We start from the raw sequence: 23,034 nt of genomic DNA, 5'->3' as shown, positions 1-23,034 counted from the left end.
TTTTAATCTGAAACTGACCAAATGCTCATCATCATAAAATTCGGTTTTTGTAAAGTTTATCCCAAAGATTTTTAAATGAAAAACACAACTAAGAACTGCACAGAAAAATAAATCGCAAACTGAAGGAAAACCTCTATCAGCAGTGGTGTTTTTCCTAAACTAGTACCCAATAAAATGAGGAAAAGTGTGAAAAGTCGAGGAGAAACAGGATTAAAATAAATCTTCTTCTACATGAAGGGAGTGATATTCAATATATGATAATCCTGAAGCATGGCTAACTTTTTGAAGACATGCTAGCAAAAAAAAAAGAAAACCTGAAAGACACTCTGAACGAAAACTGTAATTTCTCTAAGAAAAGTTGCCCATCATAGAATAAAATGGATTATTCCGAGTCACATTCTAAACCATCATCAAAACTAGGAGGATTTTGTGAATAGTTTTGAATTTGTATGTCTTCATTAAAATTCAGAGCCTGTTTCCCAAATGACTCACAGAGGAAGGCTGGCCTCCCAGGATTTGACCTTCACTTAAGACTGTTACAGTCAGCTCCTACACTCTGATTTATTGGCCTTACCCCACTCAGCTAACATGGAGTTGAAATGTCAACCACCACACCATGGAACCTGGAGTGCCTACAACTGAAAGCAGGAGGATTGCATCCAGTATCCATGTGGAATCTAAGCCCCCTCTTGACATAGATGTGGAATGGACTCAACCAAGCCAAGGTCCACAGGAAGGAGGAATACAGTAAGGATTAGAGTGGACTTAATGATATTCTATTCAAGAACTATTGTGGTTAATAATCGAGAAAATGTGGCATTGGTGTGGAAAAAGTGGACATGATGGCTGATGGGTGCGGAGAATGGGAGGAGGAGATGAGATGTGGAGGCATTTTCGGGACTTGGAGTTGTCCTGGGTGGTGCTGCAGGGACAATTACCGGATATTGTAGGTCCTCCCATGGCCCACTGGATGGAACATGGGAGAGTGTGGGCTATGGTGTGGACCATTGGCCATGGGGTGCAGCAATGCCCAGAGATGTACTCACCAAATGCAATGGATGTGTCATGATGATGGGGGAGAGTGTTACTGTGGGGGGAGAGGTGGGGTGGGGGCGGTGGGGGTGAATGGGGACCTCATATTTTTTTAATGTAATATTTTTTTTAAAATGAATTAATAAAGTAAAAAAAAAAAGACTGTTACGGGAGGAGAGGATAACTTCTGTTATACGTGAGAAGTTATTCATTTTTCAGGGTTTTTTGTTTTTTGTTTTTACAATGGTTAGCCTTCCCCAGGTTATACAGATATGGACCATAATTTCTCTTTTTTGTATAAGGTTTTTCCAATCCACCCAGTAAAATCTCTAATGGAGAAGAATCTTTTTGTTTATTTCTCCATAGCTACATCTGAGCTGATGTGTCCTTCTGTTAAAAAAAAAAAAAAAAATCTCCCAAGAAATCACGCTGTTGTTATAAATTTGCCCAGGTTTCTGTCTTGTAATTTAAAGTACTTACTTCCTGCTGGTTTTATTCATCACTTTTTTGTTCATCAATGTATCTCAAACTCTCCTACAACAGCATCTGACCCACAGAAAGTACACAATGAATATGTGCTTATAAATGAAGGTTATGTGCCCGACCTTTCTCTGCTCAGATACCACACAAGGAGAAAGGGGAGGGAGAGGACTGGGTCAAATGTGCCAGCTGGTCCTCTGTAGCCCTTTCCTACACCTACACTTTGCTCATCATCAGGTGGTCTTTGGCATATTTGCCACTCACTACTCTCAGCAATTACCATAAATTTGTAAAATATTTCACAAAATCAACCCTAACAGCCTTTTGGTATAATTTTACAGAAGAGATCCAAATCATAGGGAAGAGTCTGGCAAAATATTTTTCTGGCTAAGATTTATAAAACATTCTTAATTGCTTTTTTTTTTTTTTATTTCTTACATCGCATATAATAAGTCTTACTAGAAATTGTCTAGATTATTTGGAACCTAAAACATTGTTTAACACAAAATCCTACATCCAAGGGAAAGGTCTAAGCTGTCCGAACATTTAGCAGTTAACCATTTTAAGCTGCAGAATGTATCTTTTAATAAAACAAGAATGTTACTGGGGTTTTGAGAAAGCTGGCTTTCTTTGAGGTAAAAGCACTTTGAATGTAATACAGTAACAGTCACTCTCCCAAATGGGCAAGGAGGAAAGCCTGTGTCTCCTACAGTCCATCCACAGGCAGTGAGGAGGTGAGGTGGCATCCCAGAGGTGCACAGTGCACATAAGCTCCCCTTCCTTCCCTGTCCATACTCCTGTGCAACGGCGGCTAGAGAAAAGAGAAAGCAAAGTTTTTGGAATCACCCCCAAAGTATTGTTTTTTTCCCTCTATACCTTCTTTTAAATATCATTGGAACAAAAATAAAGAAGATATTAAAATGTGATTCTTCAGGCTTCAAAATTTAATCACCCTGAGAGCTTTATGCTCCCAAGAATTTCCTGTTTTCCTTTTTCTTTATGCTAAATGATTTTCCATACTTAATATTCTTTATATTTCCCTATACTTCACTATGTCATATAGTAGAATTCCAAGCTCAATGCCCATTCCGGGCCCATAATGCATAAAGAAAATTGCTTTATATTTAGAAAAAAATATTTTCTTCCTTAATTAGCCAAGTTTTCCATACAAGTATCTTTCTAGGCACATTAAAAAGTTTAGTTTATTACTTAGAGCTAAAGAAATGACCCCTTTGTTCTAGACTCTATGAATTTATCCTTCCATTGAAATAATGAAACAGAGGAACAAGGTTTATTGAGAATGAAAAGGAATTAGTTCCATATTTCAAAAATATGATTCTTGTTATACTAATAACAAAGAAAAGACATAAGAAAAGTTAATACAATCTCGAAGGTTATATAAGGTGTTATATACATTCAAACATTTGGAGAGGATTGCTATAAAGCATGGACAGTAGGATAAATTATCAAGGAATATCATAAAATAAATAAATTGAAGAGATAAAATCTGAGAAATTAAACAAATTGCAGAAGTCATAAAAGGGAATAGAAAACTATTATTTTAAAGTGCCAGGGTACAATGTGTTATTACCATTTTAAAAGTCAAGAAGTATGTAAAGTTTGTTCACAATTTTTGCAATGCCTGCTCTCTCTGAAATTATTTTAACTGTTCCATAAGTTGTACAAGCTAATACATAATAAAAATTAGCAAATTAATGATAGATATGTGCTATCATTTTCAAGTTTATTATAGAGTATCTAGTCAGTGATTTTTTTTTTTTTTTTGCTTACATTGTATGAAAGGTCCCTATTATTTCTGGTGTTCAGTGTATACACTTGAGAATGATTTCTCTTAAACAGGTGAAGAATGAAACCAGAATTTGGGCAATAAAGCTTTTCCAATCACAATACAATGCTCTAAATATCACTCTATTATTTTTAAAAAGCGACTTACTGTTTGTTCTAAGAACCAGATGTATTAAATGAATCTTCAGTGGTCCAAATAATTCATCAAGTAAAAGTTTCACTTTATGTAACCAAAGAGAATTCTTGCAATCATCCACAGAAACACTTAAAATATATTATAAATGATTATAGTCAATATGGCATCTTAAACTATCACAATCAATAAGGCAATTTATAAGCACAAGATGGCTTTGTTTTATGGACTTTACTGTAATTAAGGAATTCAAATATCATTTTGAAATGGCTACACTATTCTTAATTTTTAAGATGGCATAAATCCATAAAACTTACCTGTAGTTTATATTTAATTTTTATATAGCAATATTTATGGTTTATTCAGAGTTGAGTATATCCCTAATATATGTAACAGTGATGATTCTTTATCATGAGAAAATGAATTGAAACAGAAATATCAAAACATTTTCAATTGTTTGGCAAATTGCCTAAATTATCCTCGATCAATTTTAAAAGTTCATGCAGGATTGAAAACTTCCATGTCAGACAACGCATTTTTCACCCCTTCAACTAATCCTGTATGAAATTACAAGTTTTTAAAACAGTTCCAAAATTTGAATTTTAATGTAACAATAATTCAAATTCAGTTTTGAATATTTTCCTACATTGGTCAGCATTGAAATAATCAAACAGGATGCTCAGCTGATTTTCAAAAGTAACAACAACTTACCTCCCTTTTGCTTTAATAGATATCGTGAGTAGTAATTTTGATACATGTGTGTCAGGAAGAGCAAGAATTTAAATAACAACATTATAAACCCTACCTGCTAAATGAAAAGGAAGAAATGACAGAAAACCCATTAAGTGGCCATCTTCCAGATCTCACCCACTCCACCTCCTTCTCTGGGGAAGTCCTGAGCACACACTAAGCAGTCATCCTCCAGCCTTCTGCTACCCTCACCTCTTTTTCTACTGTGTGTCATTCCACAACCTGAAAAGGCCTGAACATACCTAAAATCAGAAACTAGGAATAAACTGCCCCAGATGCTTATCAGAACAGGAATTCTTAGTGACAGGGACCCCTCCCCCAGTGGTGGATAAAAACCACACTCCGATGGTATAGATTTGTCTCTCTTTTCTGTCACGAAGTGGATATACCATGTTGCCATCTACCAAAACCCAGCTGTAGCAGTTTTGGTCACCCTGGAAGACAGGCCATGATGGGACTTCTTCCCCTGCCCTTTTGTTCTGTTTGTGCTGTGTAAATAATAGATTATTTGCTTTTCTGGACCTTTTATAATGGGCAAGGAATAAAGAGACAATTTTCTAAAACTCTTTTTTGTGCCCTGAACTTGTATTCCCATGAGGCACCATTGTGGCAATTTGTTGCACAAGATACGAATGAGAAATGCAGACAAATCTGTTTTGGTTTGCTCAAGCTGCTTAAAGCAGATTCCATAAGATGAATTGACTTTTAACCGTGGGAATTGATTACAAGCTTACAGTTTCAAGGCTTAGAAAATGTCCAAATTAAGGCATCATCAAGCAATGTTTTCTCCCTGCAGACTGGTGGCTGGCCATCCTGGATTCTTCTGACACATGGCAAGGCACATGGCGGCATCTGCTGGTCTTACCCTTCATTTCGGAGTTTTGTTGTTTCCAGTTTCTTGCTTCCATGGCTTTCTCCATTTGTCTGAATTTCATTCTCTTATAACTGACTCCAGCAAGAGGCTTAAGATCCACCCTGAATGAAGTGGTTTACATCTTAAGATCTTACTCACCGAAAGATCCTACTTATAGTGGATCCACACCACAGGGATGGGTTAATTTTAAGAACATACTTTTCTGCGATACATACAGCATCAAACAATCACACAATTGTAATAATTTGTAAGAATTTGAAGAAACCCAATTCTTTTCATCTGATAACCAAATATTTAAAAGGAGGACTTGTAAATAAAGATTCACTGTTGCATTACATTTTTGAAAGATGATTCCCTTAACAGATGATAATCAGGGAAGAACATTTATAGAAATTCAATGGAGCAAAATTATAAAGAAATAATGGAGAAAGGAATCTCCTTGATTTAAATGCGCCCTCCTCCCTTTTTTTTCAGTCTGGGGAGGTGCCTCGTAACAGAGAAGAGGAGAAACAAAATTGATGAGGTTGGGCTGCTATGATAGTACCAGGCATTCCAGACATTTTAGAAACTAGTCATGAAAAGAACAATTAGTAAAAAAGCAGCTATCTTATGCCAATATCTACTTAACCCGTGGACATGAGAAACAGTAATAAATGAAGAAAGCTAGAGAAGCAAGGAATTTGAGACATGGAATGGTCAGTATAAGGACAATGTAGAAAGTTTTATTTGCAATATGACTGTACTTAATTAACATGATTAAAATATTGATTTCAGGTTTTGCTTTATAAATCACTGTGGATGCTTAAACTAAAAACAGTGCGGTTATGGAAGCCTTTTTCTTAATGATACTATGTACTAAAAGGAAATGAAGTTGAAAAATATATATATTTTAATTTAGTTAGCATTAGAGTGTAATCTACTAAAAAATAAACTGAAATTTCACTTGTAACCACTATCCCTCCCATAATGGAAAATATTTCTTTTGAAAGAGATAACACATTTTATTTAAGGTAGTACTCATCTGGGAATTTAATATCTGAGTTTTAGACTCTTTTAAGTTATTTAACTTTTCCAATATTTCAATTCCCTACTAGTTAGCCAAGGAGGATTATATTTTCACCCCTTGGACACAATGTAAGGATACATTTCTTTCTGATACAAACCTGAGTCAAAATGTTCTGAGATATTTTAAATTTGGAAAATACTCAAGCAGTTACTATCTCATTTTTAAAATTATACTCCAAATATATTTAGTCTTTAATCTATTCAGAATATGGTAGACTACTTTCATTCTCATCAGAGATCTCAAAATGATTCTTTCTCCACTGTGATTTTTTTGTTTGCCAAGACAGTCCCTCTCTAGCATTTGATACCCAACAATGAATCACCCTCTCACAAAAATTACCTGTAAGAAGATTTTGAACATAGATGCAGGAGGAAGATTCTGAAGTATGGGCAATTCCTTAACTTTATTTTAATTTTCCTTTTATTTTCCTTGACAGTAAAATTTTCTGGAGAGTACAATCAAGATAGTGTATTCATAGAAATAACATTAATAGATGCTTGGTTGTAAATGAGAACAGTCATAATAACGAACTCCCTTACCAAGGCATTCCACACAGAGATAACAGCACAATAAATAAATAATTTGTTGTTTGTCAGGCAATAAAGTAAAAAGAATTGCAAAAACAAAAATGTGATTTTATAAGTGATCTTATACTAAAAATAAAAGCAAAAATATGAGGTCATGCACTGGATGCTAAAGCTAAAGCTAAAGCTAAAAGTGAATAGTTATAGTAAAACATTGCAAAAAATAAGAATGTTCAAGTATTGTGAGAGGAGAGAGGAAAATTCAAATAGAATGGTTTCAGAACAAATCAATTATAATTTTTACCTTAGGAGAGACACTGGCATAACTATAATCATCTCTTAATACTTCTATACAGTTAGAACACATACTGTTATCCCTTTAAAAGACAAATTCCATTTTCTTGGAGCACCTCTCATATTATAGGGATGGAATGAAATTTATCATTTACCTTGATTTAAAATAAAAAAGAATACTTTAGGGAAAATAGTCTCAAGAACAGGCCAGTGTAATGCCCTACAATAACAGGGGCCTGGGATTCAGGAAGCATTGACACTAGTTCTTTTTTTGTCTTTCAGTGAAAAATTCATTTGAGAAGTGCAGATCATAAATCCTTCAAGGTACTTCCCAGTCGTGAAAAAAAAAAATTATTTCATTTTTCAATTTTGCTGGTTAGAGTTTTGAACTATCAGAGCTAACAGAGAGGCAGGAAAATAATAAACAATAGTCTAACATTTTAATATTCCTTAATTTAAAAATATTGAAAATAAAGAAGTTGGGGTAGAACTACAGCATAATATTGATTTCCCCAACATAACTAATCTAAGCAGTGCCTTTATAGTTTGTGATAGAATAGAATATCAGATTTGAATAGTGGCTATAGTTTCTACATGATTAGGAAAGACATGTTTGTCATGAGAGTAAAAAAATAAAATTTGTCTGTTAAATTACACATAAATATAAGGTACAAATGTATTTTTAAAATACAGATTAAAATAATCACACTTGCATTGTGTACATACGAAAATACAGTATTTAAGAGTCAATATACACAGACACATTTATGATAAATGCAACTACTTGGCAATGCCAGTTCTTGCAGGGTTTCTTTTTCTGTCCCCTATTTCCATACTTATGGAAAGAAAAATGCATCTCTAAAATCTCCTAGCTCTGGCGGACATCCTGAAGCAGTTTGTTAATCTCAGCCACGAGCTCACTGGCATCCATGAGTTCATGTTTCCCATCACTGAGGTGGTTGAGCACATTGTCAAAATCATCTTCCTCGTAATTTTCAGGAATCTCTTCCATGGCCGGCAGCCATTTTGAAGGCTGCACACTGGAGTGAGTTGCGATTGGGGCCCCAGAGTTGTTGGTGGGATTTTGAAAATGTGTACTGGCTGCCCAGGCTGCCACCCCTGGTGGATAACCTACAGTTTTGGCTGGCAAAGGTCCTTTCCGACGTTCCAATGAGTTGGACCGATCCAGCTCACTGCACTCAGAATAGGTGTCCAAGGAAGGTGGTAGGAGGCGCTGAAACACGCTGCTCATTTCCGATAGAAGAGAGGATGTGCTGCTGTCTCCAGTGTCCTCGTTGTTTGGGGAGTCCTTCCCAAAAGTGGAAAAACTCTTCTTCTTCTCGCCGGAATCTGCAGGCTGGGCATCATCGTCAAGATTCTGATGTGGATGCTGTTGCTGAGGTTGTACTGGGAATTCTTCTCCAGGAATGAACATGTTACTCCTATAATCAGAGGATGGTGAAGGCAGTGGTGGCATCCAACACTGGTCAGAGTGTCCCAGGACTCTACATTCTTCTGTGCAGAGCCTCATAGCTACACTCAAGGAAAGCAATGAGATATTTTTATACTTAGCGTGACTCAAAATGATGGGAAAATGTAATTTTACTGTAAAAAGAAAGTAGATTTAGACAGTTTTAAACTACCATGATGCTAACCCATCATTATACACATTAGAAAAACAACAATTATGGGCATTAGTTTGGACACCAGTTTTATGTACCTCCAGATATCTTTTTTTTTTTTTTTTCCTTGTTTACTGAATAGAGAAAGGAGCATTATCAACACACCTACTCCTCAGGAATATCACATATGCCACCAAGTAATGACGAAATGGATAACTTATCCATGAAAATGACAGAAAAAGAGCTAAGGTTTGGGAGGTGAAATCAAGGCTGAACATAAATTCTATGAAACAGGGCTAGTGAGACTAGTCCCTATGATATATTATAATGGTGGACACATGATATTATGCATTTGTCAAAAATCATAGAACTATTTTACACAAAGAGTGAACACTAAGGTAGACTATGAGCTTTAATTAATTAAAAATGTATCGATAATAATTTACCAATTATAACAAACATACCACACTAATTCAAGATGTTAATAAGAAGTGAAATTGAGGAGAGAGGGAGTATATGGTAACTATACTTTCTGTTCAATTTTTCCATAAACCTAAAACTGCTCTAGTGGAGTATTTAATTTGAAAAAAAACAACAACTGAGAGTTATAAGGTTAGACTCATAAGTTTAGAATGCCATCAGATAATCCTTGAGTAATTCCTTTGTGTTAATTTCTTGATATTGAGTTTTATCACACCTATTTTATTTTTAATGGAGACTGAGAATGTAATAAGCTATCAGGTGATTACATGCATAAATCGCTCTTAGAGGTATTATACATTATTTATTAAACTTGTTATTTAAAATAGCTGTGATAAATATCCTCAGCTACTGGGCATCTCCAGCTATCCTGTTAAGAAGTCTTCATTTAGAAGTTAGAAATAGAACACATGGAAAAATCATCAAAAGATGAAGACTATGAAAAATCCATTGCTTTCTTCTTCCAGATATTATGATGCTCTATTGGAATGTGAGTAACCACATCCACAGAAAATAATAAATGATATGAGAAAAACAGAAAAATACTGAGGAAAAATATCTAAATTTGGCAAAGAGTTTGGCAAATACAATAACTAAACTACTTAATAACCAGAAAAGGGAAATAAGTAAAGTACATTCCACAAAGCATCTATGTCTTACAGTGAGAATTAGGTTTCTTCATTATCACAATTTCAGTTTAGATCTAACAACAGAATAGAAAATGCAAAGTAATTCTCTTAGATTTGAAAGTAAACAGGATTGATATCAGCCATGCCTATATACTCAGAGCTAATTTTGTGGATTTGGCTAGTTAAGAAAGTTTACACTTCCTCCAAACTATTGCCTAAAAAGGAGAACTCTTGAAGATTTCCAACTCCCTTGTCAGGCAAAACAAATTGTCTATCATGTTTCCTGCTTATTTCCAGCATCCAGTAAAGTATCTGCATAGAATAACAGTCACTGCATGTTTTCTTAATGATAAATGAATAAATTAATATTGACATTAAGAACATGAGAAGGAATAGTATTTGTTTAAAGGTGTAGAAATTACTGCTTCTATGGCTTGATATTTCAAGATAATTCTCTCACAAATCATCAGTTTTGAACTTCAAATCTTAACAGTGAAGGGAATACATTGAGGAATAAATAGGAAAGCAAGTGCTGAGAGTGGGCAAAACGTCTGCTTGCTAGGAAGGCTAGACATGGGAAAGAAGCAGGGGGAAACCTGAGATGAGTGTGAATATGGGTGCCATATGTAGGGTAAGAGAAAGAGGGCAAGCGTGAAGAATCATTGCATACTTCTGCATGAAGAAGGTTAAATTTAAATAAGCAGGGATGATTTAAGACTAAAAGGATGCTTACATGTGCTGACTTTGTTCATTATTACTACTTGGAAATATTTTCAAACCATTGTTGTTCACCATCCAACGTGGGCACATCACAAAGCAGCTGAAAGTAACTGGAGTATATTAATAGCAATGAGGTTTTTTCAGCAGTGAAATAACTATCAAAATAGGTAATGAATATTTTTTCCTAATTCCTTGGGCCTCTGAAAATGGAAAAGGTACATGTCTATAATGGCTTATTCATATCCTGTAAGAAGGAAGGAGAATAGACCTGATGACACCTCTTGATTTATTTTCTGGCTTGTAATTCTGTGGTTTTAGGCCAAGGAAAGACTGACTTGTTTGATTGATTGTTTGATTGGCTTTGTTTTGTTTTAATATTTAATGAAAGAGAAATAAGGAAAAGTACATAAAATTCTACTTGTCTTGCGCATGACCAAATTTTCTAGAAACCTGAATATAATGAGCATATAATCAATACAATCTGGGTGACTAAATTGGCAGTTTATACAAAAAATAATAATTTGATCACAAGGATTTATCAAACAGTGAAGAGTATTTACAACCTCATCACAATAAAGAAATCTGAAATTAAATATCAAATGATAAATGAATGTTAAAATAAAAATTTAGAAAGAAACTAAAAACAAATGGATAGAGAGAGATGAAGTAGAATAGTGTACAAGAGGGCACTTCTCTCCATTTCATTGGTATTTTCAACATCTTCTCTGGAGACATTTGCAGTGTATATGTAATTTCAATGCTGCAAAGGTTACACACTGTCTTTAATGAACTAGAGCCTGTTGTAAGTAGTACAAGTGACTAACCATCATTCAGTAGCTCCTGAAAACTTGGGTAGGTGGTTAGATTTATCCAGGGGATGGGGTATGGGGGCACAAGGAGACCAGACTCTTCTTTCCCACTATGACTATAAATGTTGTCCCTATATTATACCTTGTATGCAGGGCTGGAGATAGAGTCTGTCTTACATCTATGGCAAAAAAACCACATGCTTAACTTCTCATCAACCCACTAGTCATTGGGGTGATCAATCAATTATCTATTAAGAGCTTGCCATGTTTAAAGTACCACAGTGACTCCCTGCCCTCAAATGGCTTAAGGTCCAGTTGAGAGTCAAGTGTTGCTGCTCATGTGATCATAAAATGCCTACTTAAAGAGCCAAAGTATTTGATACCAAGGATACTTTAAGAGAAGATTAAACAGTGGAGGCTGCAGTAGTCAGAAGGAGAAGCCTGAATCAAACATTTAGAAACGAAGAGTATTTAAATTTAAAAAACCAAGAAACTGGTTTTTCAGGTAAGAAGAGCAATATGAGCAAAGAATTGGTGTGTGAGGTGAAGAGATGGCTCTGCCTATTGCAAAAAGTACAAACATGCCAAAGTTGAGAATTAATAGGCTTGATGCAGATTTCATTGATCTTTGAATGTCAAGGTAAGTACTTTAATTTTTTATCAATGGCCATGAGCTAATTATCAATTTGTGAGCCAAAAATGTAAATGAAAACATTTTGAAAAGTTTGTTGCAGCAGGTATATGAAAGAACAGTTTGATGAGGGGAGAAGATATTAAACAAAATATCAGTTTAAATGTTAATACAATAAACCAGCAATGGAAGAAAAGACCAGAAAAGACCAGGATACTAGCAATGAGAACTGAAAGACCTTACAATTAAACTTCTTATTTTATATAAATTAACAATCACAGATTGCAGATCAATAAAAAGTGTTAAGGTCTCAATTAGGTAGAGGGAGTAACACAAGAAACAAAATCAAAAACCTCTGTAAATCATCCTGGTGGAGCTAATACTTTAGGAAAATGAAGATTTTGCTGGCATATGTGAAGTTTTGAAGCTCAGAGTTGAATGAGTAAGGAAGAAAGTATCTTGACTAATATGAGCCAACAGACAAAAATGCATGCTGATTTTACAGTTCAGAATGCAAGGCAGCATATTTGTGTGGGAATTAATAGAATGAATGACCAGAGATGACCCTGTTGGCAGACAATGCAACATAACATAATCTATATTTGATCATAGTCTAATGTGGAAAACCATTTGGAATAAGTCATTTAAATCCTAAAAATATACATGCTTTAGAAATGCTTTTTGTTAATGGCACACAGATGTGGACTTACATTCTTTTTTCTACTTAGAATGTTTCCTGGGAATACGAGTTTACAGAGCACAAGTTTTACACCCCGTTGTGCCTTCAGAAGCTGCCAGGGAGAATAATAAACTAGAATATGGGAAAAGTATCATTAGAATGAACACTCATAATTAAGGTATGGTTTTCTCTTTATAGATAGTCACTATGGACATTTCAGTCTATGATACACAAATAATGGATATGAATATAGTTTAACATAGTTTATGGATCACTGGTGATTTCTTGGTGCATTATGCCTTCAGGATAGCTCCCACATACTCCACACAGAGGGAGGTTGCTAGTGAGACTGAAAAGTATCTATTGTAGTACAATCTGCCATAATACAGCACCACATACAGTAAAGTGGCTATCCCACTCCACACCTGGACTAAGTATGAGTGTGTAAATATGGAATTGTTTTTTGAAGAATTGTCTATAGGTTAAGCAGTGTTACTAAGAATAAGAAAAAGAGTAGACTTGAGCTTCATTTTAAAAGGACTGTAATTTGGGAGGGGCCCAAAGTGGCTCATTATAGAAGCCTCACCAACTATTTTCTAGAGTTTCTCTGCCTCTGCCTCTTCCTATTTCTCCCTGTGTCTTTATTCTCCAACTTTTTTTTTTTAGTGCAAGCTGCTAGAAAACTTTCCTACCATGAACATACCTGGCAGTGCTAACTTTAAAATATAGGAAAGAGTAAGAGTTGTCTCGACCTTTTTCAAAAATTAGATTCATGACTAGCTATTAGCATTATGCAAGGTCAGCATTAAAAAAGATTTTGGTCATCATTTCATCTCACAAATAGTAAGATTATCTAAATGGGGCTAGTTGTTCTCCATTTCACTATGCTAATAAATTAAAATGTAAATTAATGAATTTTATACATTTAAAAATTACATTTATCACAGTATTAATATTAGGCCCTTTATACTATTTCCCTGTTTTATAACAGAAATTACATTACCCAAAATTAGGGATAAATAAATATTCAAAATTAGGTTTCCCTCAGTATCACAGAAATCATAGAAATTCAAAAAGCTCCTTCATTACACAGGTAAAAAAAGGACCGATTATTTCTCAGAAAGTTGACCAAGATCATGTATATTCAGATATTCAGCGATTTGTCTTCAAATGGTTCTGGGGCATTTAAGAATTAAAACAAATAACAAAAAAGAAGACACTACAGAAGAATGTACAGAGACTCTCATGTACACTTTGGGCTGTATTGCTCCTAGAGGTCCTTTCCATACGTTCATCCCGCAAGAGATACTTTTATTTAATTGTGTAATAGCACAATTAAATAAGCAACCTTTAATAGTTACAGGGAAGATAGTCTTTAGAATATAAGAACATATATGTCACTCTATTTGTTAAAAAATACAACTGTTAGTTCAAATTACTCTTTGAGATTAGAGTTTAAGAGTATAAAGATTGGTTCACAACCCAGCTCTACCATGTACGAAATCCCTGATTTTGAACTCCTTTATCAGCTTTTAGGAATCTGAGTCTTCAAATTGGAGAAAATGTAAACATGGCTATTGCTTCTACTGAAAATAAGTCTTATGTCAAATTGTCATATGAGGCAATGCAGATTCAGAACTCAGCGTGGGTCTGGGCACGGAGTAAGCCCTGGGGCATCGTTGGTGTCTACCACTGCCGCTAATAATAAGACTTCTGCTATTGCCACTGTCACCACTACTACTTACAAGAGCTAGAATTTCTATTTATGAGTTCTTTTAAATATCTGTGGCTTTCAGAGTCTCTCCATGACTATTTCCTAAACACACTTACTTATTCGTATTTGAAAACAGATGTTTGATGGAACTGGGACAGGAAAGTTAGTCTTCTTCCACTTTTCTATTTATCAAATGGCAGAAATCTGATCAACATTCATTGGAATTCAGAAATGTAAGTAGCCAAGGGAATATTTAATGTCTTCCTAAAGGTCAGTCAATAACTAATTTTTTTAGTAACAGACTTTCTAAAATAATGTAGTCACTATTCACCCAATTGGCTCAGAAAGTTTCTCCTGCACGTTTAGAGGGAATAGACACTAAGGAAAACATTTCTTATAACTTGGTAGGATCTATTCCATCTATTAATAGCTGAATGCTTTATAAATTCCCCTCCTGGACCCCTGATCATCTTTCTCTACAGTTCAGACCTAAAGTGAAAGATGACAAAAAATACTGTATGTTTAAACCACCTGCATTCTTTCCTATTTTTAGTGCTTAAAGTATACCATTTTCTAGTGTATTTTAATCTCTGGTTCTATGAGTTGGCTTCAATCACAGGAAACATGTCCTCCAAATTATAGCCTAGTTCACCACTGTGCACCAAAACAGTCCCTCTGAATAAAACCACCCACCCGGTAATTTTATAGCAATCTACTCAGAGAGTCCTCGGGCTGAACTGGCCGGAGTAGAAAGGGGAGGGAAGTGGTTTGGTTTTCTGTTCGTCAGTCCTGACCCTTCCTTCTTCTCCTGTTGCGTTCTCATGCTTACCCCTTCTGTAACAACTGCTTAAATGGAGTTTGAAGAAAATAATTTTAAAGTCTATCAGTCTATGGTTTTTGTCAAGAGTGTACAAACAGCAAATATTTTAGTGCAAAGAATAAACAAGAAATATAAGAACCAGAGAAGTTGTTCACTTTACTTGTGTAGTAGATCTGAAAATGAGGATTTGATCTATCACCACCCCCTTACCTGCTGGAATTCTTCCATCTGTAAGAAACAGGTCGCTGAATCCTTCCCCCAGAAGCCTGTCTATTGGAGACTCTCGTCCCAAATCATAATCACTGTCTCCTGCTTCACTGTCACCACGGCCACTGTCTTTCAAGCTAAATTTGTCCATGTCTTGAAGGGCATATCTAGAAAGATAAATTGGGAAAGTATAGTTTGTCTCTTCAGTATTCATATTTTTTGGAACTTAAGAGGTAACACAAGGATAACTCATACCTATAGCTCCTGGAATATTTGTTTCCTCGAAAACTTGGCCTTGGCTGATATTGTCCCTGATGAAGCATTGAAAGAAGCTGGGAAACCTGCTGGAAACCAAATAGAAAGAACTGATTTCCTGAAAACAAACCCCTGAATACCCACAAGCTTTAAGCAAGGAAAAGCAGTCCATTGTTATTGTGTCACCCTAAGCAACTGAACATCTTATCTCAGTTCCAAAAATTTACATAGATTCAGCTGTGGCAAAGAATACTGCCACCAAGTATAACTAAATATATCCCAGTGAGGTCAAAGATCTTGAGAATGCCTGATAGTTAGCTAGAAACTAACAAAACCAGAGAATAAAGCCTGAGAAATGTGGGCGATCTAATAAAACTGATTCTTTTTTAAAAAGGACTCCCTTTTAAATAACAATGGTTTCCCTTAGTTTATAGTTCAGATTCAAGTGACCAGTTGTAAAAATACATGGAAAATGTAAAATACAACAATCTAATGAAAGTAACTAAAATAATCCCAGCAACTTTTCAAACTTTGTGCAAATATAATGTGTTCTGAGATGAGAATCTGGAGTCCTCAGTCTCTGACTTGTCAGTAAAGCCTATAACTATACGGATAAAGCAAGCCCCTTTATTTTTTGGCTTCCAGAGCCTTAATTTGGAAGGTAAGATGATTCTAATTTAGATGGTCTCTTTTGAGATTAACATCTTATTTTTCTATGTTATACATGCTACATGCAAGAAAATTATTTAAGAAAAATTGAAAATGGTATGCTAATGTGTGTATACTTGCTACGTATACATGACTTAACTTGTAGCATATTTATTTAATTTGCATAGTTTTAGTATCATTACTTATGAAAACATTTAAACTAATACATACAGAACTTTATAACACTTACAGCTGACTTTATCAGGGAACTGATGCAGTTTATGATCTTACCTCAACAGCAGGAGTGGCATGGGTGAGTTCTAAAGAGAAATTCTCTGGCACGTGGTTCGATGAGATTGTCACCAAACTGTTGAGTGACTGGTGACTGTTGTGGCTCTGCCGGCTGCCCATCTGCCCTCTTTCTAAGGTAGGGGATGAAGATGGAGACGATCTGTGATGAGATCTGATGGGCAGAGTGCCATTTATTGTAGGCACCAATGTGATGTCACCTTTGTGAATCTGCCTGGATGGTCTTTTTGGGTGGTGCTGGTAAGTTGATTCTGCCACCCTGCAGTTGTAAGACCTGGTATCTTTCTTTTCTCGGTTACACCTGGTCGCAAAAAGTACCATAATAACCAACAATACTGCACAAATCGCTCCTAGGGAAATAATTATAATCATGGAGACATCCAAAGGTGCCTGGCTTACTGAAGCCATTGCTGTACTTGTCACTGACTCCGCATATTCAAAGATCACACACCTCAAAAGGACTTTGGTATGCAGCTGAGGATTGCCTTTGTCCTGGATAATAACTGAGAGCTCCCATTCTGTGGAAGGAACAGAATCCATACTCACATTGGTATGGATGTCACATGATTGTGGATCAATTATGAAGGTATTCTCCTCATTTCCTGCTACTATGGAGCAGCTGAGTTCAGCATTCACACCAGAGTCTCTGTCAATTGCCCTTATTCTTGTGACATGAAAACCACTTTCCGCCCCTTTGGGGATGGAGATTTCTGCAGTATTATTGTGCAGTACAGGGCCTATAACCACAGGGACGTTGTCATTTTCATCAATGATGGTGAGCACAACTGTAGTATTGCTTGCAAGTTGCTTTGGACTTCCTCCATCTCTTGCTTCAACCACAAAGGTGATTTGGCTCACTTCTTCATGGTCAAAGATTCTCAGGGCATAGATGGCTCCATTAGATGGGTCAATGGTGACATATGTAGTTATGGAATTTCCCAGGATAAAGCTCTCCAAAATGGTATAGGTAACCTGCCCATTTTCTCCCAGATCAGGATCCGTGGCTGTAACAGTGGTGATATATGCCCCTGGCGAGTTATTCTCTGAGATTATAAATTCATACCGGCTTCTCTGGAAGTGGGGTGGATTGTCATTTATATCATTGATTTGAACAGTAAAATGTTTTACTGTAGAGAGACTGGGTGTCCCCTTGTCCTCCGCTATAACAGTCAAACTGTACTCAGATCTCTTTTCTCTATCCAGAGTGGCATTAGTCAAGATTAAATAATTGTTTTCATAAGTATTCTGAAGTTTAAAATGACCGTGTCCATGAAACTTACAAACAATTTCTCCATTCAGCCCAGAATCCTTGTCCTGAACCCTGACCAAAGCAACAAATGTATCAATAGGATCTCCTTCAAAAATATACGATATTTCTTCTTTTCCAGGAGGCATCAGGTTTATGTTAATTTCAGGTTTATTGTCATTAACATCCACCACCTTAATTATAATTTTGCAGTGTGCTGGGATTGAATTTGGACCCAAATCTTGAGCCTGAACATCAATCTCATAGGACTTGGTGATTTCATAATCCACTTGTTTGAAAAGAGTCAAATGCCCTCTTTCTGAATCAATTTTAAAAGTCTCTATAATTTTGGGAGACACATGACTACTGAAGGAATATACAATTTTCCCATTAGCGCCCTCATCTGGATCGGTGGCATTCAGATCTAGGAGCAAAGTGCCAACAGGGGAGTTTTCTAAGAGTTGTATTATATAAGACTGCTGTTCAAAGGCAGGACTGTTGTCATTAGAGTCTGAAATGCTTATTTTCAGTGTGGACGAGCCAGACCTCTGAGGCACCCCCATGTCTGAGGCAGTGAGCTGAAGCTCATAGCTGGACTTCATCTCCCGATCCAGTTCTCTGACCACTATGAGTTCTGCATATTTGGCTCCATCAGTCCTGGTCAGTACCTCGATATCAAAAAAATCATTGGCCGAAAGAGAATAAGTGTGGAGGGAATTTTCCCCAACATCTGGATCAAATGCACTATCCAGGGGGATACGAGTCCCAACAGCCGCGCTCTCAGATATCTCAATTGGTATGAGGGATCTTGAAAACTGGGGAGAATTGTCGTTAATATCCAGCACTTCAACTTCAATATGGAAAAGCTGCAGATACTCAGTAGGTAGAGTAACCACATCAAACTCTATGGAACAGTATAAGTTTTTTTGGCACAGTTGCTCCCGGTCAATTGTAGCCCCAATGCTGATTTCCCCATTATTTTCCTTTACCACAAGAAGAGGAGAATTTCCTCTCTGCATGGCTCGAAAACGAACAGAAGAAGGATTAGGTAGCCTACGAATAACATCAGCCACATCCTCTGATAGTCTGGCAATTACTGATCCAACCCTCTGTTCCTCATAAATCCTGTATTTCAAATTCTTGCCCAGTACATTGTGGTTGAAGGATACCATGACGAGTGCAAAAACACATATAAAGTGCATTTTAGCATTCATTTGGTGCATTGGTCAGTTTATGAGATTCCCCTCACAGAGCAAGTTAAAACAGCAAAGCAAATCCCTCAACTTCCTTTGGCAACTTAAAGATAATCTACATTTGGTACTTGAAACTTGAAAGCGTCTCTTAATAACACAGCACAGCAATTAACAGTTCGCAAACTTTTGTTTCATACACACCGTGTCACGACTTGCGGATATTACCGGCAGGGAATCCAATCCTTGCATTTCTTTGGCGGTTCGTCCTCTTTCCAGGGAGACGAGTGTCACCTCCGCGCCTTCCCCCTGGTGTGGCTGGAATCCATTTATCGCTCGGTGCCGGCGGAGTCTGCAGGGTGTCGTTCCCGGGCGATTCTTTCTCCCTTTCTCTGCTCGGCTGCAGACTAAACACCCGCGATTGCTGACTCCAGTCGAAAATCTGTACAACTTCACTTCAACTCAGACAAAGCTCTTGCCCGGCGTGTGTTGAATCGCTTCCAGCCAATCAGCGTACTTCCAAATCAAAAGCCGAGGGAGTCACCCAAGCGAGGGAGGGCGAGAGTGGAGGGTGGGAGAAGGAAGGAGACCGAGGAGGAGGAAGGCGGGGTCCGGGGGCGCCGGCGGAGAGACGGGGAGAAGGGCTGGAGGGGGCGCGGGGAAGAGAATGGGGGGCAGTTCCTTTACTGCTCCTCCCTTCCTCCTCTCCACACCCCCTCCTCCCTTCAGTCTACTGCATTGGCTTTCTCTGAGAGTGCCATGACAAAGGGGAGACAAATTACAGAAGAAAAACTTTAAATCAACTTCTGTTTTCTGTTATATGGCACTTTAAACTGTTCTTGTTTTCCTTAATTGCCTTTTTCCCCCACAAACATGCAATCATCTGCCTTTTCATAGACTTTAAATACTGCTTTAAACTAAATACCTCTAAGTGCATTTTGTTAGTGGAGGAATTCAATAAAATTTGAAAACTTGCTTCTAATTATGCCTCTTAGACCGCCTCCTTCCCCTCCCCCTCCACCCCGCCCCCAAATACTTGGGTCTTTCTCCTATGACCACAAGCAGCATTTCTTGGGTCCCTGTTCTAAAGGACCGAACAAGAGATTTCATTTTCCGTTCTTTCGTCTTTATTATCTGAAGATAAGAAAAAAAGGCTCGTTTCTGTTCTTGATGTCTCTTAATTACCAAGATTTAAAGGAATGCCTTACGATTTGGAACTAATTAACAAGGTAGTTCTACCTTCTATCACACCTTTCCCTGAGTCCAATTTTCTACCACATTTCTTTCTTCTGCATTTCCAAAAATCCTATTTATCTTGGATAAAAGACATTTCATGCTCTAGCATGCCAATTTCTACCAGAGGGTCCTTCCTATTCAGGGTGAGTCTTCACAATGAATACTTGGGGGGTGTGGATTCAGAGTTTACAAGTTTTTACAATATATACATTATTTATGGAAACACTTTTCAGGTAGGTATTTTTAAAACCCAAAGCTTGTTTACATTACAGAATAAAATGCTTGAGATGAAGATCGTATTTTTTCATGCATCATAATGCTAGGAAATATCATGGGAAGGTCATGCTCAGTCGATATCACGGAAACTGATAACAGAATTCTTATTTGAAAATATGATTATTTATGAAGTTCTTTCTGCTCTACAATTCCTTTTTAGTTTATCATCGTGGTTCTATGCCTGCTGCCTTTTTCATACCTTTCTGCACTAGTCCTCAACTCTCTTCAGTCACTGCATATTTGCAGTTTCACATTAAGTCAGTCACTTTTTTCCATTTTCTCCCACTTTCTATTTTGCCCCCAAGAAATATATTTTTAAAAGTAATTTTGTGATTTTTTCCACTATGCTTACTCTCAGCAGAGTTCAGCTGAAGTCAGTAAAGAGGTTCTTTCCAAAAAAGAAAGCAGGGGAATCTCAGTGTGGCAGTCTTCCTCATTTTAGGCATTCGAAAGCATTTTATAAGCCACTGTCTTTTTCTCTCTTCCAGAAAGTAGTGTTCTGTGGCAAGTTTTCCAGAATGGAAATGCCTATAATGAATGTATTTAGTACTGGGTCATGCTGATAAACATTCTGCCCCCATGAATAATACTGTTTTACAAGTCTGCAGTCCTTTGGAACTGATGATCCTCAAACCCTATAGGCAAACTAGGAAAACTACCACAAGGGACTGGGACTTTAGAAACCCATAGCTGTCTGGCCTAGATCCCTAACAATCTGTGCCAATAATTATATCAATTCAGGGTTTAGTAAATCCCTTTGCAAATACCAAAAGAGCAAAAGAAGTATTAACTATTCAAAGTTGGGATGAGCATTCAAAGGCGATCTAGTTGCATTAGTTCTAGGAGAGTCTTCTTTGTGAATTTAATGTCTATCCTCAAAGAAATCCAAGAGCAATGGATTTGATTACTTTAATGCAGAGGACATTTTTCCAGTGCTAAAAATAATAACTTTTTCTTTATTTCCAACAGTAATCTTAAGGTGAATCAATCATTATGGAAAAGACGTTTGGTGTTCCTTATTGAAATATTTAATGTAGGTTGGAAATTAATATACACTCATTAAAAATGTGTTTCTATTAGTAAGTCTCTGAAGAATGGTTTTTTCACTTGTACTAGGATCCTTACCAAATATTATTTCACTTTCAGTTTACCAATCTGTCCATGAGGAATAAATCTACTTTTTTAACAGTATTGTGCTTTTGATGGCTATTTAGTATACACCACTCTGTTCTTCACACTTTTCTTCAAAAATTGCAGAATGAAACAGTAACCTCTCCTCTGCACTTTTGATTAGTTTGAGCAATTCGAAAACTTTCTCATTTGGTAGCCCTAAAAGAAAAAACAGAAAAAACAAAAAAACAAAAAAAAACTAAACTAAACTATTTGCTTTTTGTGAGTAGGTTTGTATGGGGGGGGGGGGGGGACTGATAAACTTCTGTTAGTTGCCAGCCAATAATGACTTCATTGAACATTCTTCTGGGATTTTACAAAGTCGTAAAGAAGTGGTATATCCTCTCAACAACTTCTCAGATATACAGTGAAGGAGTGTTGTTTGAATGTTCTTTGAAGTCCATCTACCTTTGAAGTGTCAGTCTTTGTTGACAGGAAAAAGGGTTGGTGGCATGTGAGCAAAGTGCCCTAAGCTCCTAGAGAAGAAATTTGGCTTCTTCCATCCTGTTGTGCCTATTTTATCCACAAAGCAACTTTACCGCTTTGGCCTAATTTGGCTGAAAATTGCTAAACCTAGAGAAAAGACACCAGCTGCCATTTGTATTGCATTCTGTAACCCCTCACAATGCTTTTTATTGTGCCACTTATTTTTATTTTTTTATTTTTGGAAAATTGAGTTTAAAATTCTAAATCTTTAATGTTTTCCTTCTCAAAGAAGAGGAGGGATATTTAGGACCTATTTTTAAAACTCAAATAGCTCTCCATTACATGAAAAATAGTGGGGGGTTTTTGGTACTGGACTACAAAATTAAAATGACTAAAATTTTTGAAAAGTAGTCTCATGATTTTTTTCTCAAAAATACTCAGTTTACAATATACATTTTATTAAAACTTGTGAAAGGTAAAAAATAGAAGAATTAATATCATCTTCTATCCCACGATATAATATCCTTCCCACTAGCGAAAGAATAATACAGGTCTCACAATGTTCTTGAAGGTAGCATAACATTACAAACTTTCTTCATAGCATTTATTGTGAAATGCATTGTAGTGGGAAGTTATGGTTATGCCTGGCAGCATATGGCTGTTACTAGCCTAGATAATCACTCTACTCTGTACCCTTGGAAACTAGATATTGGCAAAAGCTTTACCAGACAAAGGCTAGTGAAGTTAAGAATTTCCAAAGTACTAGAGCTGCTTAAGATGAATCTGTCTTTTTATTATGAGCTTAACAAATGCATGAATTCAGGTGCCACCAGTTATGTCTGTGTAATCTTCAACAAATATTTTAACATCTCTGAGTCTATCTAATCCTCTGTGAATTGGGAATAATAGTAATTTACTACAAACAATTCTTGCAAAAATTAAACTACTGGCGCTTACCAAAGAGTCTGGCTTAGACTAGACATATAACAATGTTCTTTTCTTTTCCTT

At 36.4% G+C, this 23,034-nt stretch overlaps 1 protein-coding gene across 2 annotated transcripts; it reads right to left on the bottom strand.

Annotated features, from left to right (window-relative positions):
- Positions 1-5,770: 5,770 nt before the first annotated feature.
- PCDH18 (protocadherin 18) lies at positions 5,771-19,551 on the bottom strand. 2 transcript variants are annotated; one of them, XM_004471970.5, is made up of 4 exons: positions 16,465-19,551; positions 15,526-15,614; positions 15,274-15,437; positions 5,771-8,492 (listed from the first exon to the last, which is right to left on the bottom strand). In XM_004471970.5, exons 1-4 carry the CDS (start codon positions 18,949-18,951, stop codon positions 7,828-7,830), a joined length of 3,405 nt encoding a protein of 1,134 aa, XP_004472027.2. In that variant the 5' UTR covers positions 18,952-19,551; the 3' UTR covers positions 5,771-7,827. The 2 variants fall into 2 exon arrangements, with proteins under 2 accessions (XP_004472027.2, XP_004472028.2); XM_004471971.5 differs by having other exon boundaries at positions 15,526-15,611; positions 16,465-19,531.
- Between the last annotated feature and the right edge of the window lie 3,483 nt (positions 19,552-23,034).

Source organism: Dasypus novemcinctus, chromosome 1 (assembly GCF_030445035.2).
Source record: "Dasypus novemcinctus isolate mDasNov1 chromosome 1, mDasNov1.1.hap2, whole genome shotgun sequence".
Lineage (NCBI taxonomy): Eukaryota > Metazoa > Chordata > Mammalia > Cingulata > Dasypodidae > Dasypus > Dasypus novemcinctus.
Note: the sequence above shows the minus strand (reverse complement) of the source record. Positions and strands in the feature narration are given on the sequence as shown.